This window comes from Platichthys flesus, chromosome 9 (genome assembly GCF_949316205.1).
Source record: "Platichthys flesus chromosome 9, fPlaFle2.1, whole genome shotgun sequence".
Taxonomy (NCBI): Eukaryota; Metazoa; Chordata; class Actinopteri; order Pleuronectiformes; family Pleuronectidae; genus Platichthys; species Platichthys flesus.
The window spans coordinates 20,449,800-20,469,016 of NC_084953.1; the positions used below are offsets into that span (position 1 = coordinate 20,449,800).

Genomic DNA, 19,217 nt, shown 5'->3' on the forward strand with positions numbered 1-19,217 from the left:
TATATTATTCCACAGGGCCTGCATCTACAAATAAATCTCTCCAGCTGACAGTGGGGTGAGTGGTCTCCAGAAGGGCTGTGGATGAAAATAGTCTAGTGTACGCACCAGTCTGATGACCTCTGTAGAGCAGAAGGATTTTCTTTTCACCCCTTATAATAACATTTTTAATAAGATAATTTTAATAAAAGTATCTTTTATATTGTAATAATAATGTTAACTCATTTGTAAACATTGAAAAGTCCATGCGTAAACATATTTTAAGTGTTCATGGCAGTGAGGTAGAAAAAAACGGACGATGGCAAAATACATTTTCCTCGATATCATTGTCACAACCTTCAATTTTGCAAATTGATTTTTTTAACTTTAGTCTTATTGTTATTTTTAAATAATTTCTTAATGCTCCTTGAACGTTTCATAACTATACAGAATGTACACAATCTCTATTTTTACAAAGGTATCACACAGATGTGTCGTGTTGTGTAAATTAACTCATGTATGTTTGTATGTGTGTGTATATATATATATATATGTACGTTTCTTTCTTCTGTTTCTGGAATAATTCCACAAACATTATACTGTAGACCCTTTACTCTATATTTTTAAAAGTTACACATTGCTTGCTTAAGTTGAGGGTGTTGTTTAATGATATATTTATTATATAATCATAAAAAGCATAGCTCAAATAAAAATTAAAATTGGAGAATTGGAGACATCGGGTTCTCGAAAAAAGTTTTTATTACTTCAAAAAATATTTACAACATTTAATTTGTAGTCATATAGGATTTATTGTTAATATCTGTATCATTGCTTACTTATCAGTGCTCTGCACTGAACATAATTATAACCAGGCTCTCCATCACCACGCTCAGCACGTCACTGCCATAGTCTTGCTACAGTAGCTTGGCATCAGTCAACAGTCTCACAGTAATCATATAATTACAATAATTAAAATGGGTAAACTGAAACAGTAAGAAATGTGGAAAAATGTCTTGTACAATATTTTACTTCTTGTTTGGTGAAAATTGTATTAAGAAAAGGAGGTTCCGTTGGTTCTGAGTAAATTATGTTTCCAGGGTGACCTGGTTTAGAAGCTATGGTTTAATGTGTGTGACAGTTAGAAAGAGAGAGCACCTGAGAGGACCAGATGTTTGCCCGCCAAAATAAAATGAGGAGTCTATATGAGCAACCAACAACAAATTGTGACATAATAGTTTCTACTATGAATCAGTGTGACAATACACGTGTCATTCACTAACAGACAAAGCTTCACAAACATCTGACATAAACTTTGGTAAATAACTACATGTGTTGTTAATGCACTTTTTGAATGAACACTGGTTAGAAAAGAGTGTCAGGTGCTGATAGTCAAAAGTATGAAATACATCCTTGAGTTTACTAGTAATTCATCATGCAAGTGTGCCAGGAACACTGTCGGATAAACAGCTGCGACATGTCATGCATAGATTCTTCTGCCAATGATGTACGTCATGGGAAGACATCAGATAGCAAGCAGATTGTCATAGCTGCCAGCATGGCTGCCAGCAGTTCCATCGCAGGAAACATTAGTCATCATTATCTACAAAAGAGAGAAAGCAAAGAATCACGTTGAGACAGATAATTCATTAGAGATGTTCATTGGTTGGAGTAGTTTAAATAAAGAGAGAATCAATGAGGCAACTAAATATTTAATGGAACAACGAGCCTCACAAATGACTTAAAACCCAGAGCTGTGACCTCATAAACATTTTGAGGGGGAGGAGAATAATGTGATTATAACCGACAGACTATTTAAAACAGCTGCAGTGAATGGGTTTGTTCTCTGATAGCTGCCTCAGTTACATTTCAAAATATAGCAAGTGTTTCTGCAGTATGGATCCATAAGCTACATCTTCACAGATTATGAGATAAATCCTCAGAGCAGATACTTGACATTTGCATGAACAATCTATTCTTCCTCTGACAGGAATAAAAATAGGAAACCCAAAAATTTTCAAATATAGAAGTTCAGAGAGAAATGTATCAGAAGATTTCTGAGGGGAAACATGTCAAACTCAAAACTTTGAGTTTTACATCCATCTTGACACAGAGCAAGACAAAGCAGACAGATAGTGTTAAAGGTGCATTTCACATTTAATTAGCCGCTTTACATCCTGAAAGTGACACACAAACTCAGGAGGACAGACTGCAGTAGAAAATGGAAATTATTTGAAAAAACATGACAAAAAACATGTTATGATGCAATTGAAATTAAATAGAAAAAGCAGTTTTTCAGCGACACAATGGAAAAGATAGAAAAGACTTAAATATCTAAAATAAACTACTACTCACCTTCTTGGTATGCTCCATCTGCCATCACTAGATGCAGGATGTTGGGATACAGATGCTGGTGCTCAGTTCCCAAAATGCTTAAGACCAAACTGGAGCCCAGGTCAATGTTCTCGTCTTCATCTTCATGTATAGCCTTGAGCACCAAAACAACAAGACATCCATTCAGCCAGTCGGTCTTTTCAAAAACTTAACCATGAAGATTTTTGGATGACCTAAGGATTAAAGATTCTTTCCCTTGTTTGGTCCTCTCGCAACATAACAATGGGAACTTCATTTTGCTGCATTTAATTCAAAAAAGTTAGCAAAGAACATCGCAGAATTGATGACACACCAACGCCAGACACGATTATCCACAAACCAATCAATGTTTAGTAATGGTTTACGCAGCCCACATAGGCAATGACAACATTATACAAATTTATTGCTCTTCCTAAAGTAAAATATGAAAAAAATCTATCCGGAACAATTGTAAACCATGTAAAAGAGACATGAACCTTTGTTCAGACCATGGTCCAGACTTTCAGGTGTGAAAACTCCCTTAGAGTAAAATAACACATATTTTATACCTTAATCTTATTATAGGCCTCGATGAACTTCTCAAAGCCCATCTGCTGCTCCAGGTTGAAGCGAAGCTCCTCCAGTCGACTGAAGATGCTGTCATGAAGCTCAGCGTCTCCGCCCTGCTCCTCTCCACTGCCATCTGTAATGCAGCAGGATTCGTCAGTTCAGTTCTCATAACGCTGTTACACTTTGGGTCTTGGAGATGCTTAGATGGCAAAAATTACCTATTTTTTGTTTAATGGTCTCACGCTAAAGGCATGAATCGCCTGTCATAAAATATTCACAATGACTTTATTCCAGGCTGAGGGAGTTTGCTAAAACTAATTATTTCCAGCAAAAGTGGTAAAATCAGGGTTTGTTCTTGCATTGAAATAATAAATCAATTATGAAGAACTGCATTCAAAAATAAATAAGTATAAATGTAAAAAAAACAAAAAAACATTTGCAAGTCCAACATTTCTCCTACCTGATTGCCACTCCTCATTGAGCTGGCTGTTATTACTGTGGTTCTCATCTCCCACGCCATTGGTGAGCAACTCCCCTGCCTCCACATCACACGGACTGCCATTGGAGCATTCGTCATCATCGTCGTCCTCATCATCATCCTCCTCCTCCTCCTCCTCTTCGCCTTCTTCTTCCTCTTCATCGTCATCATCTTCTTCGTCGTCATTATCTACAGCCATCTGATCGTTGTCCTGATCTATCTCAGCTGCTATCCTGTTAAAAAACTCCTTGTCTTGGCTCTCTGAAGGGTTTCCATTAAAGTCTCCTGCTCCAACCTCTGGAGGGCCAGTCATTAAGTCTTCGTCTTCGTCTTCTTGCAGCAGTCTCTCCATGGAGGCTCTGATGTCCTGCAGGTCTTCGTCCTCATATGCACTAGGGAACAGAGTATATTCTTATTACATACAATATAAGCCATTAGGTTGCTGTATTGATAGCGTCTTTGCAAAAAAATGACAATTTTAGAATGTTGTCCCTGACACATATTCAACATTAGAATACGAGAGGCAAGAAATCCAACTAAATGACCTGTCTTCTTAAGACTGCAGCAATTTGTTTAGAAGTTATAGTAGATTAAGATTAAGATGCATTTATTAGTCCCAAACACATGCATAGACATGCAAAGGCACACTCATGCAGGTAGGGAAATTTAACTTCTGCTTTTGACCCATCTGGTGCAGGACACACAGAGCAGTGAGCGAGTGATCAAACCAGAGACCTTCTCTGCCCAAGTTTCTGCCACTAGACCACCGCCTGAAAGCATTTAATATACCCACATTGCAACATAGAACATACAGCCTTCACTGTGTATGGACTGACAATATCACAGAGTTGGGCCTGAGAATGTTTTTGAGATCTCATTTGTCTCTGTTCGTCTTACTCTTCAGTCTCTGACTGGTCATCATCTTTAGCCGCCTCATCCAGGTCCTCGATTTCCAGGTTGTTGTCTGGGGCAACATTAGCATTACCAGCCACTGCAGAGTCCTGCTGAGCACTGAAGAGACGACTGAGATCTGGTAGAGAGCAGGTCCGCAGCATCTGACAGCACAAAACACACTGTGAAATATTGTGATGGCCTTACGTGTGAAAACAAGGTGATGAATAAATGTATAGTGTGCGTGGATCGGGTGTTGCGACAGAACAACCAAACCCCAAAAGCACAGTGACCAAACCTGCCTCATTCAAATTTTATGTTGCTCTTTGTATGGATATAAGGATGTTGAGCTAGGTAATTACCAGACACAACTTTAATGCATAATGTTCAGGCAGTGATCACCTTGGGATTGTTGGCATCAAACATGCCCGTAGAGAGTCCAATGAGAAGGGAGTTGTGGTGTTTGTTGCGCAGAGGTGAGACTGAGCGTGAGCGTGAGGCCAGAGAGGACGATGATTCATCCAGAGAGGACTGGGCTGAGAGCACTGAGAGGGCAGCGGTGCGTCGGTGGGCCGGGGAGCACAACTTCGTAAACAGAGGCTCCTCACACTGTGGTAAACCTGGGGAGAGGGAGGGAAGGGGGCCGATTTAATTAGATGATAATCATGCTGAATAACAATTCATCTTTAATACTCTAAACAATCATCTCACTTGAAGATTCTGTGGGTTTCTCCACACTCCTCTCAACCTCCTTGGTGCCTGTCGGCCTTTTACTGCCCTCTGATGGCCTTTAAGTGAAATACAAAAACATGTATTTTATAAGCTGAAACACAATAATCTTGTTCACTTAAATACACTGGGCAATTGTTTTCATTTTGTCATGAAACAGAAAAGTTCTTAATATGACAAAGATGAAAAGTCACATTTGCTGCTGGGCATCCTGTTCCCATGCCTGCTGCACACCAGCTGGACAACGTAAGGCCTGTTTCGGTGTGTCCTCGAGAACAACTGACTCCACGTCTGCTAGATCTGAAAGAATGTTCAGGCCATTTAGGATTGCATTGTACTAAAATATATATACTTTGAAATGAGGAAGATAGGCTAAATATAAGATTGAGTAATAACCGTGAGCCTCAGTGAGGTTGGGGGGTAGTGTCACTGTTTCGATTGTACCGGCCACAGAGGTTTCCTGTTGTGACGACTCTACTGGAGCAGAACTCTCCTTTTCAAATGCAGGGCTTAGAAGCACAGCAGATGGTGTTGGCTCAGAGGTCAACACTTCTTTAGGTGTCCTCTCCATCTCAGGTACTGCAGCCTGGTTAGACTTATCTGTGAAGAATAATCAACAGTGAGTGTTCTACATCATGACTTTCAATGAGTCTGAAACAGCCCATGAAAAGTACCACATCATGATGTAAATAATTGTCAACTGCTGTGGGTCCTCAAGAATTTATATTGAATGGAACAGTCAAATGAAGGGAAGGGTGATGACATTATGACTAAACTAAATATTGACATATCTAATCATCAAGGGAAAGAACAAATAAACAATTACTTGATTTTAAAGCTTTGAGGTTTACAAGTTCGTTTATATTGTATGGCAAGTAGATAGTGAGAATATGATAACTGAATGAAGACTAACCGAGGGAGAGCATCTCTTTTTCACAGACGTAGACATTCTCCAGCTGCTGGGTGAGAGGCTGAGGCTCGGCCTCCTGAAGGAGTCGAAGCACCTGAGAGTCTGGACTCACTCTCCACATCTTCCTCTGAGCTTCCTCCTGAAGCAAATCCATCTTTATAACTTCACCCGAAGTTTGCTCTGACAGAAATAAAAAGGCCTCACATTTTTTTGTGCCCACTGTTCATTTTCCTAGAGATGTGCATTTCACTCAGGAGAAGCCAGCTCACCAATGGTCGTGATGCAGGTCTTCTCTAGAGTTTGTTGGGCTACAGAGAGGACAAGTGGAAGTCCTGCCTCCCACTTCTTCCTGTCTCCACCAGAGGACGGCCTTTCGTCTGGAGACACGGAGGTTTCTGGTAAGAGAGAGGTTGAATACTTTATCACATAAAACAAAACAAACTCAAATCAGTGCAGTTTCAGTCTATAAACATTTTTTCACTTTTACCACTGAAATCAGTTAATCTTTCCGTACAAGGCCAAAAACATGTTTTGTAAGGCAATCCTGACCTTTGACCACCCAAATCGAATCCGTGTCTAAGTGAACATTTGTGCCCAATTTTAAAAGACCCTCTTGCAGGTATTGTATATATATCATGTTCATGAAGCAAAAAAAGGTTTTGTGATGTCACATTGACCTTGAACTTTTTCCTCCTCGAGTCCAAATATAAACGTTTGTGCCACATGTAATGAAATAACACAAGGTCACAGTTAACTTGACCTTTGACCTTGTACCACAAAAATCTAATCAGGTCATCTGTGAATCCAAGTAAATGTTCTGTACCACATTTGAAGACATTCCATCAAGGACAAAGTAAGACCCAATAACATAATGCCTCAGGCCAATGGCTGTCACCAGCGTAGAGGGAGACAAATAATCTTGTTTCTATTCATGAATGGGACATGAGAGCTTTGTCCTGTGGAATAATAACTCACTAATCATTGTGGCACAGGTTTGCTCTAAGGTTTTCTGAGCCACAGGAAGTATAGGCAGTTCAGCTGCATCCCACTTCTTTCGGTCTCCGTTGGAACAGGGACGACTCTTTGAGTCAGACGGGTTCTCCTGGGGAACAGCCCTTGGTTCTGCAGGGGATGGAGCCGCCTCCTTTCCCTCCTCCCCTGGACTTTGGGCTTTCAGGTTCTGGTTAAGTCGGTGCAGTATCTGCTTTTTCTCAGTCTGTTAAATGAAAAGGATTAAGTAGCATTATCTTTCTGAAAATGTAATCCGAAATCTAAGCCCACAACATTAAAGCAACACTATGGAACTCGGTCAGCGAGTACAATATCCTGTAAGAAGTGTGTAAGTTGCAGCTTACATTGCCAGAGTCAGACCCAGCAAGTTCAAAAGTGATGCTGAACAGTGGATCACTTAAAAGGACTAAGACGTCTTTAAAAAACAGAATTTATCTCAAATATTAGATCAGCAAACTTTTAAAATATCAAAAATTCTAAACAGACTTCGGTTTATTTGTTACAGCGGCAGCTCTTCTGGTTCAGGAAGCCGGGGTTCATAGTAATAACCACCGTTCAGTTGTGCTTCAGTGGCTGTCGAGGTTGCTGTTGCTCAGTCAAAGTTACATAATGTTGCATTAATAACTGATACACTTACCTGGATGACTGTTGCAGTCTCCAGCACAGGCAAGATTGCTTTAAGTGGAGTTATCTGACAAACACAAAATTTGAAATGTTTTTACCCAAGCCAAGCAATACATACATACAAGAAACACATGATAGAGGCCTGAAGGACTTTGTAAATGTATACTGACTGCTCCAACATTCTTCAGGGCAGCAGTCATGGATATGACTGGGGTGGAGGTTTTGGATGGAGGCAGGGCCGGAGTGTTGGTAACTGCTTCTGGTGGAGACAGATTGGGCTGTGGAAGAGGACTGTCCGAGGTAGTTGAGACTGCTACTGCTGCTGCCGCTGCTGCGTTCCCTGCTGCCATGCCAACCTTCATCCCCCGAACAACAAGCTTCCACAACACACAATACTCATCATTAGATTATACTTGCACCAGTAAGGCCAGGTAATGTTACTGACAGAGGAATGTTAGCTTGAAACAAAAAAATGAATGAGCTCACATGGTCCTGCCAAGCTCTCTTCTCTCTCTCATATGCCTCCTTCCTCTTCTTCTCCAGTTGCTCCTTCAGAACAGCAGCACGGGCATTTGCTTGGGCCTGTCAGGTACATATAAACATACAAAATGATGTATAGTGAAGATATGACGAAATCTGTTTTAATAATCAAAATAAGAGTTATCCAATCCAATCTTATTTCCTCCAACTGAAAATTGCTTCCTACCAACTGCCATTTGATCTTTGAAATTTTAAGCGGTTATATTTCATTCTTCCTAATCACCAAATTGTGGTGCTTTCACACTGGATATCTCCATCTTGGATACGTGCAGGCTGAGTAGTTATACCTACAAAGTCACCAGTGACTAGGATGACGTGTTTGTAACCCTCACATCATCACACAATCTGCTCTCTGCAATCTTCTCGCATCGGGGCAAATGGTTGCAGGTCAGATAAAGCTAGTCGCTTGTTGCTTCTCAACCTGAGGGTTGGATTCGCGATTCGTCGCTCACCAGAGGCTTTTTCTCGAACTTTGAATCAGTGGTTGTTGAATCGTCAGCGTTCGCCGAGCTACAAACAGGTACGTGATTTTGGCTGGTATTGATTAGCCCTTTAGCCACTGTTTAGAGCAGCAGATCTTGTAATGACCAGTAAAACAACAGAGCAAACAAATCACAGGCTGAGATAGTCATGAAACAGGGTCTGCTTATGCCAAGTTCAGAGTACAGGCCTGTTGTCGCATCACTATGTAGATGACAAAACATTACTTGCTGTTGTGTGTTCAGGATTCTTGCAGTCATTGTGAGTTCATATTATTCCACAGCAGTATTTCCCCTACATGTAGGTGGTGCGCCTATCAGAATTATGACTACCATTGCGGAGTCAACTTCTCTGTTCATAACAACGACCATAAGAACAAGCACAGAGTACGCCTGTCGCGATAATGACTGAACTTGATAATTTTGCTGACCTCGATAAGGTTCGCATTGTGTTTGAATGCGTGTTTGTTTGCATAAGAACGTCACCAACATTTAGGGAATTGTGCCGCTTCTCTTTGCATCTAATAGTGCGAGCAAAACACACAGTGAGCAAACTGAGATGAAGTGAAAACATTTTAGGTTAAAGCGGATAAGAGAGGAGAGCCTAGGTATGGATGACATGGGCAGCTAACCAAGATGGCCTCATTCTGGTGACGGCTAAGGGCGCTCACGAAAAAAAGAGGAACATTAACATTGGCTCAATCAGTTTTCTATCGCTTATTTTCATGTCATGTCACGTTAATGATATCATGGAACAGTGTGTGTCAGATAACCTTGTCAGATTGGACATCCTGTTTCTAGTTTGTAAGCATCGAGCAGAGTAGCTAAGGTCTAACACACTTAAAGGGAGAACTTTGTACAATACTGATGCAATTAGTGAAATTTGACACAAGAAGAGTCAGACTGATCCTCCTGCTCTTCGGTGTCATCCTGCCCTCAGTGACAGGAAGGAGAGGTGAAACTCTTCATGGACGTCACATCCCAGTTGTATAAAAATGGCAATCCATGGTCATTATTCTCAACTTTGCCATTGTTAAAACATAACTCAGAAAATATAACTAAATATGAAATAATTTCTTAACTTGAATGTTTTACTTTGTGTGGCTCATACTCAAACTGAACCAATACTACTAAATTAATTGATTTCGCATAAAAGCAATTGGCTGAAGTCACAGGCACCTCACCACTACATGGACTCCGGCACTCTCATTCACTGAAATTACTCCAAACCTGTTGACTCTCTTGAAAGGCGTCTTTGAAGAGTCCACACATAGCCACTGCAAATCCAACACCGGTTTGGCTCTATCTGGGGCTTTTGTCTGGAATTTCTTTTCACTCTCTTTAACTCTGCGAGATAACTCGTTCTTCAACACTTTCCTTGATTTCTCAGAGACTCATTCATGGATCTTGATGAAAAAAAATCTTGAACATTTAGGAATGATTGTGTGCAATTTGGTGCAGATTAAAATAAAAATCTGGATCTATTGAATTTAAATGTGGTTTCAAAAGGAGAGTGTTGGACCCTGGCGGATGTTTGTGGTCTCTGAGTACAATTCTTTCTCTTAATGAAAATAAATATAGTTAAATAAATAAAAATAGTATATTATAAAATATAAAAGTTTTAAGTTCTTCACTGACTCACCTTTAAAGCCTCTATCTTCTTTCTCCTGAGCTCTGCCTCCTCACTGGATTCCTGGCTGTCTGAACCATCACTGTCATACTGAAACAATCAACAACAACCGCCATAAGCCACAATGTCACAATGTCAGAGAAAAACAGCAACACTATTGTGGAAGGTATTCTAAGAATCTAAGAGACGATCATTGTACCTTCTCTCCTCTGAGTCGAGCTTTGATCTGCTGACGCTCATTGAAATTCAGCAAGCGGATCTGCCTCAGTTTCTTCAAGTACTCCTGACAACAAAAACAAGAGTGTTACATACTGCGTGATATAAACACTTACACTGACACGGAGTAGGATGCAGCATTGATATCTGCAGTCACATTCAAAAAAAATAAAAATAGCATACACGGTAGCACTTTTAGAATGTGAAAGCTTCAATCAACACATATGATGTTAGCATCTGCATGTTTACAGACCATTCATTCAGGCAGAATAGTTGAGCAGTTGTCAGTGCAATAAAGATGCTTACACTTGTGTATTCGTGTTAAAGCAAAAAACATGTGAGACACTGAAAAGCTGAGGTGGTGAGGTTATTCAAAATAGGACCAAACACACAACAAACAAAAACAATGGTATTCATTGTTTATCGTTGTGAAGATTAACAGCCATTAAATGGTTCACATTGGACAAACAGTTCACATTGGACAGAGGAACACAACACATTATGGAAGGAGTTGGCATGGGTCTGAGCTGCTGGTTTGAATTAGGGGCGTGCTTGAGGGATTTTAGTGCACACATACGAGACGTGCCGGTCAGGCGTGCTATGAGTGAGGCGGAGTGTGAGGCTGGGCATTCGAGCCAGGGCTCCTACCTCCTCTTCTTTGTTGGCTCTGGGTCTCCTGCACTGAGCTGAACCAGCCCGGCTTCCATAGAGTGCGGCCAGGTTTTGCCGGGAGCCCTGTTTACCATTTAATTTAACCACATTTTAGAAAGGACTCAGGCCTCACATCCAACTGTAACAACTATCATGAGTTGGGGCCAGGATTTATTTAAAGCTGCATTAATCAAGGGTTTTATATTAATACTGAATCAAATTACTACATGTTAAGACAGTGAGGCCACACATTATGATGAACCCACATAATTATCTCTGATGCTTTTTAGCCTATTCAGCTTATGGCCTACAACTGTATCATTTGGTTCAGTCTTACCACTTTCATCAATACTGTTTCCAGGAAAACATTGATAAACAGACTGTGTGTTACATGTCAAGCTCCAAACATTAAACATATATCTATCCATCACCTATCTATTTAAAGAAATCACTGTATGCTCATGTCTGTTCATCTTATCAGCTTTACACTTGGCATGTGTATGGTTAAACAGTGAACAGCTCTTTTTGCAGCAGCGTTGGTGCAGCTTCAGGGTTCTGTGGACCCAGTCCAGGAGCAGGACTTCACTTCAGAATGATAATAGTGTGATTTGTCCCACTTTAACAGATTCAAAAGACCAGACCTTAGAAGGGGTCTTGACATCTAGAATAAGTGAAGTCACCTTTATGAGTATACATGTACAGAAGGGACGTAACCAGACGGCAGAAAGCTCTGAAACAAACAATTCACTTGGCTTATCTAATTGATAAGATTGAGGTTCTTTCACTTCGTACACAGTTTGTTTTAAAGCGTTGCCATTATGTACAACGGGCAAGCAAATTACCATAGACTTAGATAGCTTCATGGTTCTTGAACTTTGATAAAAAAGTGACTCATTCTCACTGCAATTCACACAGCATTGCGTTGTTTGATTCAGTGTCAATACTGGAATTAATGCTTATTGGATCTCTTGAATTCCTATTATTTGAAAGAGATACATCAACACACACAGTTTGTGAAAGGTCATAGTCGACAACATGGAAAAGGGTTGATATATAAAAAAAATGCGTTACACTCAATGTGGTTACCCTTAATATTCCAGTGTCCCACTACGTACCAGTTGTCCTTCAGCACGGACTTTGTTGAGCATAGCTTCTCTCTTACGCTGTAAAAACTCCTCAACCTGATTAGCACGGCCAGGAGCCACCTGACCACGCTGCCTGAAAGCAGAATAAGACACTTAGTACTACACATTTACATGCGATGACAACAGATGTGTAGTGTTATTTACTGATTAGAGAGAGGCTACTTGACCGACCTACTGAGACGAGCTTGTACAGAAACGAACTGCAGTCTCTGAAGTTCTCTCTTGATTGCATCGTGGTTTAAGAGATGGGCAGGGCTGCTGGGCAGCACTGGTCCAGCTGCAGCAGGTACACTTCTTACATACACAAACAGATAACCCTGTTAATACGATGATTTTTACTGCATAACATGTCTGATAAAGGAAGAAGTGCGATCTCACCGAATGGGACTGCCCGGTGTTGCAGAGGATGCCTCCCTACCAATGTCTTTAGGCCTAGGTTTAGACATGTGATCCAGAGCAGCGTGGTACTGTTCATAAGGACTTTTGCTCGGCACAGAGCCTGGGACAGGGGCGCCAACACCTGCAGCCCTGTTTCGACCACCTACAAAACACTGAGATTCCAGGAGAAAGTTTGTTGTGAGCAAGAAGTGTGTATGCTGTACTTAAATGTAAAAGAAGGATATCTTGTAGAATATCTTTGTATTATTAAACATAAATGGGTGTCCAGTACCTTCCTCTCTGGGCTGCTACCTCCACTAGAACTCAGAACGTGCTTCCAGCCCTGTTCTCTGGCTTGGTTTATACGATTGATCTGTAAAAGATCACTGTTTCATAGACCCCGTTCAGAGCTGGGATTAACATGCTTCCTGAGTGATCCAATCACAAGTGGTCAGTACAAAGTATAGGTTTGAACAAACCCTTATATATCCTGAATGCGTCCTGAGATCAGATTACTCACATCACATTTTTTTCACTGCGTGAACGCCAAGGTGTTCTTGGCCACACATTAAGGATCGCCTACTCAGCTGTCGCCTCTAACCTGCTACAGTTTCAAGGAATCAAACATTCTTTTAAACTAGTCAGAGCGCATATATTTGTTTGTTGCCACAATATCAACACTGACTGACAAATGATGATTGATGCTTTTTTCTACAAAAGATAAAATCTTTCCTGATGGCAGAGCTGCTGCATTTCTCCCTCCCGCTCGGTCACTTTCTCTCTCTCTGGCTCTCGCTCTCTCTCTACTCCCTCTATCTCAAACCTACACACACACCAACATTGTCATTGGACACATCTGTTAACTGAGACTGGGTTAAAACAACATAATTAAGTCAAAAACAAATGACGTGTTTAAGGTATGAACAGACAAACTTAGCGTTGACCACTTGTGATTGGATCTCTCAGGATGGATGTTAATACCAAGTCTGAAAAGGGCCTTAGTACATTGACCCTTGCAAAAGCTTATCACTGTGGTGACTTGATTTAATACATAAAGGAACAAATTCTTTGAGAATATAGGACGAGATGTTGAATATGCCTGAACGTTTGAAGGTCTTCTGCACAATTTAGAATACTGCCTACTAGTAGATGTCGGCAGGCGTTAGAGGCCACCAGCGGATGTTAGGGACATATCTTCACAGTTGTGCATCCGAAAAATGCACAACTAGCATAATCAAGTGTTTTGGGCTTGTAATCAATGATACAGGCCAAACTTGAAGGTACACTGAGGCTAAAGGTAAATCTGACAGGCTACTGACTTGTATGGCAGTACTATGAAAACCATGTGGGTCATTCAGTAGATCAGACATCATTTCTTCCTTGCCTTTTTAAACTACACACTTTCCCTTTTTTGAACAAGATAGAGAATATCCCTTGTAATAATAATAATAATATCCGTCTGCACTCACCTTTTCCTTTTCATATCTCTTCATTTGCTCTGCTTTAAACAGGAACATCTGGAGATGACATAGATAACAGAGACAACTGAAAGTGGGAAAACGATTACAGACTTTAACGATAGGACTCAACACCGTGCTCACCTGCTCTCTCTGTTTCCTTTCTTTCTCAATCAGCTCCATCTTCTTCTTTCTGATCCCTTCCTGCAGTGTGAGAAAAAAGCATGTCAATCAAAACAACAGCATCTTTAAGAACCCACCTTGAAGCAAGAGGAGGAGAACAGCTCTGTCACTGGGCAGGCGGGCGAGGAGGGAAAGGTCGGTTAAAAGATAAATCAAGCAGAACATTTCAAATAGAGCCGGGGGATGAAAACGGGATCAAGCACAATGACAGAGGGAAAACAAAAAATGCTAATAGGAAGAAACACATTTTAATGTGTGTGTAAATGGGAAAAGAAAAAGGAGGGGAATCCAACAGTTAATACAAGTAACGTGGGGCTCTCAGCTGTACCTCTTGTTTTTTCCTCTCTTCCTTGTCCTCTCTTCTTTGGGAGGGTGCTGGGAAAGGGGCCTGAGCAACATATGACACCGGGGTTCAGAGGTTGCCAACACACTATGATGTTAAGACAGACACTCACACACACACAGATGGGAGAGGCCTCCAACATGCCAGACTAGGAGCACAATGTCAAACACAGCTTTTTTTAAACACAGAGCAAAAAAACAACTACAAAACAGGAGTGAAGCTCAAAAATCAGAGCAACTAGTCATCAACTTCTACAGCCTACTGACCGGTTTATGTTTAACAGCTGGTTTCCTCTCTGCTGGCTTTTTGGCTCCATCTGACAACTTCTTCGCAGTTAAAGGCACTCCGTATTTGGCGGCTGGTTTGGTGATCTTCTGGGCTGGAGTGAGTGGTATGGACCCAGCAGCAGAACGCTTGGCTGCTCATACAAGTGAAAAAAACCACAGAGACTGTTTGTGACCATGCTGACTAACAATAATAATCATAACTTAATTTGTATTGCACTTATTTAAACAAGGTTACCAAGTGGTTCACACAATCGTCCATGGCAAAAATTAAAATGAATACTCTTTTACAGCTCTAAATCTCTCCCTGTACTTGCAGTACTCATGTTAAAGCAGTGTAGGATTTCAACAAATTAGAGTATATTGAGGAATTCAGTTGTCCCACACACACTTTTTTTCTAAAAACATTTTAGTCCATTTAAAAGATCCTTGAATTATATAAAACAAAAAGTATCCTCACATTTCAAATTCAGATGCTGTGTTTACTTACCCGGTGCTCCCTGCAACACGCCCACTTTAGGCTGCTTGAGGAGAAGAGTGTGGCGGAATTCCTGAGCAATGAGCTGGAATCAGTAGAGAATTCAATTAAAATGCATTTACAGCCTAGATGAGGTCAAATTCTGACTGAATCAAACAACAAGATGTACCTGTGGTGTGAGGAATCTCTCTATCCTACAGGACAGGTAAGGTTTGTCGAGGACAGTGCTGACTGACGGCCTTTCTCTGGGGTTGCGTTTAAACAGCTGTGCCAAGAGAGAGCGGAGTTCTTGGGAGTAGTGAACAGACACAGCAGGGTATGAGCCGCGAATGATCTTCAGGACTAGGTTCTTCATGTTGCCAGCCTCAAACTGTGAAGCAGAGCAGAGCAGTATGAAGATATTACCAAGGGATACCAAGTAGTCATACTGTGTGGAGTAATGGGGTGATAAAAAATGTAAAGAAATACATATTTGATAATGAAGCACTCAATACTAATGACCCATTCTTTGAAACTTAGCTTGGTAACCCTTAAACATACAGAATATATAAGAAAGAAACTAAAATCAGTATGTGAGAGAAAGCACTACAGTGCAACATAAGAAACATTATATCCACATTATTTAGTAAACCACTCACACATGGAATACTTACTGCATGCTTAAGAGTGCACATTTCATACAGGACACATCCTAGGGCCCAAATATCACTGCAGATGGAGGGAGAGTAGGGAAAGTAAGACAAGAGAGCATACAAATGGATTGTGCAGGGGAAAGGTTCAGGGGTAGGTTTACATTGCAGCCATATATTAATGTATCAGTCGTTTGCAATTCCGGGGAGAAAAATGAATTGATTGCTAAGCTACTCCAAATTGAACATTGAGTTGTAGGTTCATTAAATGAATTGGCTTTAACTAAAGTGGATTAGATTACACACACATGTTAAAAGAAAATCAATACTTGCTTGCTGTTGCAGATATACACAGGAAGGTTCACTCGATAAAGCAGAGACATGACACCTTTACATCACCCAGGAGCCACAGACTCTAACTCACTAACGTTAACTCATGCATGACTCATTATTTAATGGGGTTAAGTGCTTGTCCTCAGAATAACAACTACATATCCATTTACACCACATCTACTACAAATACAACAAAGTGGTCCAGAGCATCAAGTTATTACCTTTTGTTGTTGTATGGTTTATTTTCGCAAATCTCTGGTGATAGGTAATATGGTGTTCCTATACAAGTCCTTGCCAGCTCTACAGTGCTGAAAATGAGAAGAGAATGAAACGCAAATTGTTGGATAATTAACTATTCCTGAATCATGGCTATATAGGGATCTGCTGATCTATTTAGATGAAATAGGTACAAACCTATTTAGAACCCTTGCTATTCCAAAATCCCCAAGTTGGACAGTCCCATCCTTCGTTAAAAAAATATTCTGTGAAGAAACAGAATTTTATGATAAATGACAAATCATTGCCTGTAATCACTGAGGAAGGATCATGTGGTGCATAGAGCAATACCTGTGATTTGATGTCCCTGTGCAGTATTTTACGATCATGAACATGCTTCAGGGCCAGGCAAATCTGCACAAACCAATCCATGATCTAGGCAAAGGAAAAAATGGTAAAAACATATTACACAGTATCAACTTTTCCTGTCTGTTACCATTTGCAAATCTAACGACAACTAAGGTGAATTAAAGAAGCATAAAAATAGTCTAAAAAGATGTCAAAGACTGGTGAGTATGGAAATCTAGAATAGCATCCAATAGTGAATGGCTTACTTGATCTTCAGAGAACAGTACTCCTTTCTGAGAGTTGATCTTCTTGAAGAGGTCGCCGCCCTCACAGTAGTCCATCACAATAAACAGACAACCCGCTTCTGAAAAGTGTAGAATTCAGAGCCAAGTAATATTATACTCATTATATGGAGTGCATTGGGAAATAAGTGCAGAGGATCATCTCTGTGGTTCTTTCTGGTTGTTGCATAGATCTGAAGTGATTTATTTATTCATGTGAATACCTTCAAAAGAATCCTTATACTGGACAATGTTGGGGTGACTCATTTTTGCAAGAACGGCGACTTCCTTTCGAGATTCCTGCCTCTCTCTGTTTGGCATCTGTCAAAGTTAAAAGGGAAAGAGGATGGATGAAGTAGCTTGGTAGTGAAAGGGAGCTCATGTTAATGGTTTATGTAAAGCTTGTGAAATAATGTGGGTAAAACTTACTCCAGATATGCAAATCTCCTTGATGACATACTGGTGTCCATCCTCTTTTGATTTGACAAGGAGGGCTTTTCCAAATGAGCCTTCCCCGATTTTCTTCAGCTTTTCGTACTTGTCCATGTTACTGGAATGAGTGGAGCCTCGTGCTGGGTCTGCAGAGAGATGAAGCTAATTAATTATTATCGTAGAACGCAATAACTTTTGATTGTTAGATTTACCTTTAACTTCAGCGTACCCTCAGGTTTGGCTTTTACCGACAATGTGAATAAAAGACAGAAACACCTTGTACAACTAAAGATTATTATTTTCAACAAACAGTCTGATAGAGCCATATATGATGGTAACACAACTGTTCCTGGTCTCCCCTCTTGTCTACTCTCTTCACCCCAACCGGTCGAGGCAGATGGCCGCCCACACTGAGTCTGGTTCTGCTGGTTGATTTCTCTCCACAGTCTCAAAAGCACTTGTTCATTGTTGGAACCCCTGGGTTTCTCCACACATGTTAAGGCCTCGAGCATAATATGTTGTGATTGGGTGCTTAAAATCGAACTGAAATTAAAATCTTTTCCTTTTTGCCGTAGATATTTTGAAGCACTTTGGAACCATGTTTAGATAAATGCTATGCAAGGAAAGTTATCATTATCCTTATTATTATATTATATTAGTGTTGTTGTTGTTGTTGTTAAGTTCAGACATGTCGCTGGTGTGCCCTCCCCATCGAGCTGCCCTGTCACACAGAGCAGGGGGTTTTGTCTCCGGCTGTGATGCTGGGACACAACACACAGTACCGCGGGTAGCAACATTGCTAACGGTGCCGTGGCCGCACGGGGAGAGCAGCCCGCCGTACATTAAATACACAACATGTAAGTAGACGACACGCAGACTGCGGACATTAGCGAGGCTCACTTGGTAGCAGCAAATACAAGTAGTTATTTGTCTGGTACTTTTCTTACCATTAGTCTGTTTCACTGCTGTGTCAGAGCTGCTGGGACCTGCTGCCGCTCCTCGCGCTCTCAACCTAACGCAGCTCTCTCTTGCTGCATTTCCATTGGCCGTCTTCCTATTTCTCGTTCGTGCATTGGTTTGTATAGCTGTCGGTCAACTTCCGGGGTGAATTAGGGGCCTAGTCAGTGTGGACGTTTCTCTTACCATGGCAACCCGTGTAGCAACCATAGACTGGTACCAAACACAGGTCGACTGCGGAAGTGTGTGGACGGTGACAGCGAGCTGAACCCCGGCTCAGTCGCTTCTACCGCCGCCGTTAGAATATCAAATTACCCTAAAACTATGGAGGCTAAGATTGCTCCTAATTACAAATAAAATGTCCAAATATGAAATTGAAAGAGCTACAATTAAAACTGATATTATTTTACGACACCACAAGGAATAATCGGGTCATAATTACAGTTTGCAAGAAAAGCGAAAGACCGCATTTAAACATCCTACATAAAATACAGAGCTTCATTTTACTTGAATAAATGTCAGACTACTGGTTATAACAGGCAACCTGATGCAAACCATGTTTAATGGTAAACATCTTTGGAATTTCAAGTCTCTAAACTAGTATTCTTTCTTACCGCATGTTAGGAAGCAAATAAGTAAACAGATTCAACAAGTGACACGCATTTTGTAACATTTTTAATTGAGAGGTTGTATCTATTG

At 40.7% G+C, this 19,217-nt stretch overlaps 1 protein-coding gene across 3 annotated transcripts; it reads right to left on the reverse strand.

Annotated features, from left to right (window-relative positions):
* Positions 1–715: 715 nt before the first annotated feature.
* Positions 716–18,562, reverse strand: nek1 (NIMA-related kinase 1). Of its 3 annotated transcripts, XM_062395986.1 has the most exons (36): positions 18,509–18,562; positions 17,559–17,707; positions 17,354–17,450; positions 17,115–17,212; positions 16,852–16,935; positions 16,699–16,766; positions 16,506–16,592; positions 15,976–16,030; positions 15,492–15,692; positions 15,335–15,407; positions 14,827–14,978; positions 14,546–14,605; positions 14,179–14,238; positions 14,047–14,094; positions 12,870–12,950; positions 12,578–12,750; positions 12,371–12,493; positions 12,170–12,272; positions 11,052–11,138; positions 10,387–10,470; positions 10,200–10,277; positions 8,025–8,120; positions 7,709–7,915; positions 7,552–7,605; positions 6,879–7,119; positions 6,173–6,298; positions 5,907–6,083; positions 5,390–5,593; positions 5,188–5,293; positions 4,976–5,052; positions 4,667–4,884; positions 4,271–4,428; positions 3,356–3,765; positions 2,895–3,028; positions 2,329–2,461; positions 716–1,576 (listed from the first exon to the last, which is right to left on the reverse strand). In XM_062395986.1, exons 2-36 carry the CDS (start codon positions 17,673–17,675, stop codon positions 1,563–1,565), a joined length of 4,284 nt encoding a protein of 1,427 aa, XP_062251970.1. In that variant the 5' UTR covers positions 17,676–17,707; positions 18,509–18,562; the 3' UTR covers positions 716–1,562. The 3 variants fall into 3 exon arrangements, with proteins under 3 accessions (XP_062251970.1, XP_062251971.1, XP_062251972.1); XM_062395987.1 differs by lacking the exon at positions 12,870–12,950; XM_062395988.1 differs by lacking the exon at positions 11,052–11,138.
* Between the last annotated feature and the right edge of the window lie 655 nt (positions 18,563–19,217).

Excerpts from the sequence above, each read along its gene's own strand:
- nek1 (XM_062395986.1), bottom strand. The coding sequence starts at position 17,675 with ATGGACAAGTACGAAAAGCTGAAGAAAATCGGGGAAGGCTCATTTGGA. Across the intron at positions 16,767-16,851 it reads ACAGGGACATCAAATCACAG|AATATTTTTTTAACGAAGGA; the intron begins GTATTGCTCTAT and ends GTTTCTTCACAG. Across the intron at positions 5,053-5,187 it reads CAGGATGCCCAGCAGCAAAT|GCCATCAGAGGGCAGTAAAA; the intron begins GTGACTTTTCAT and ends TTTCACTTAAAG.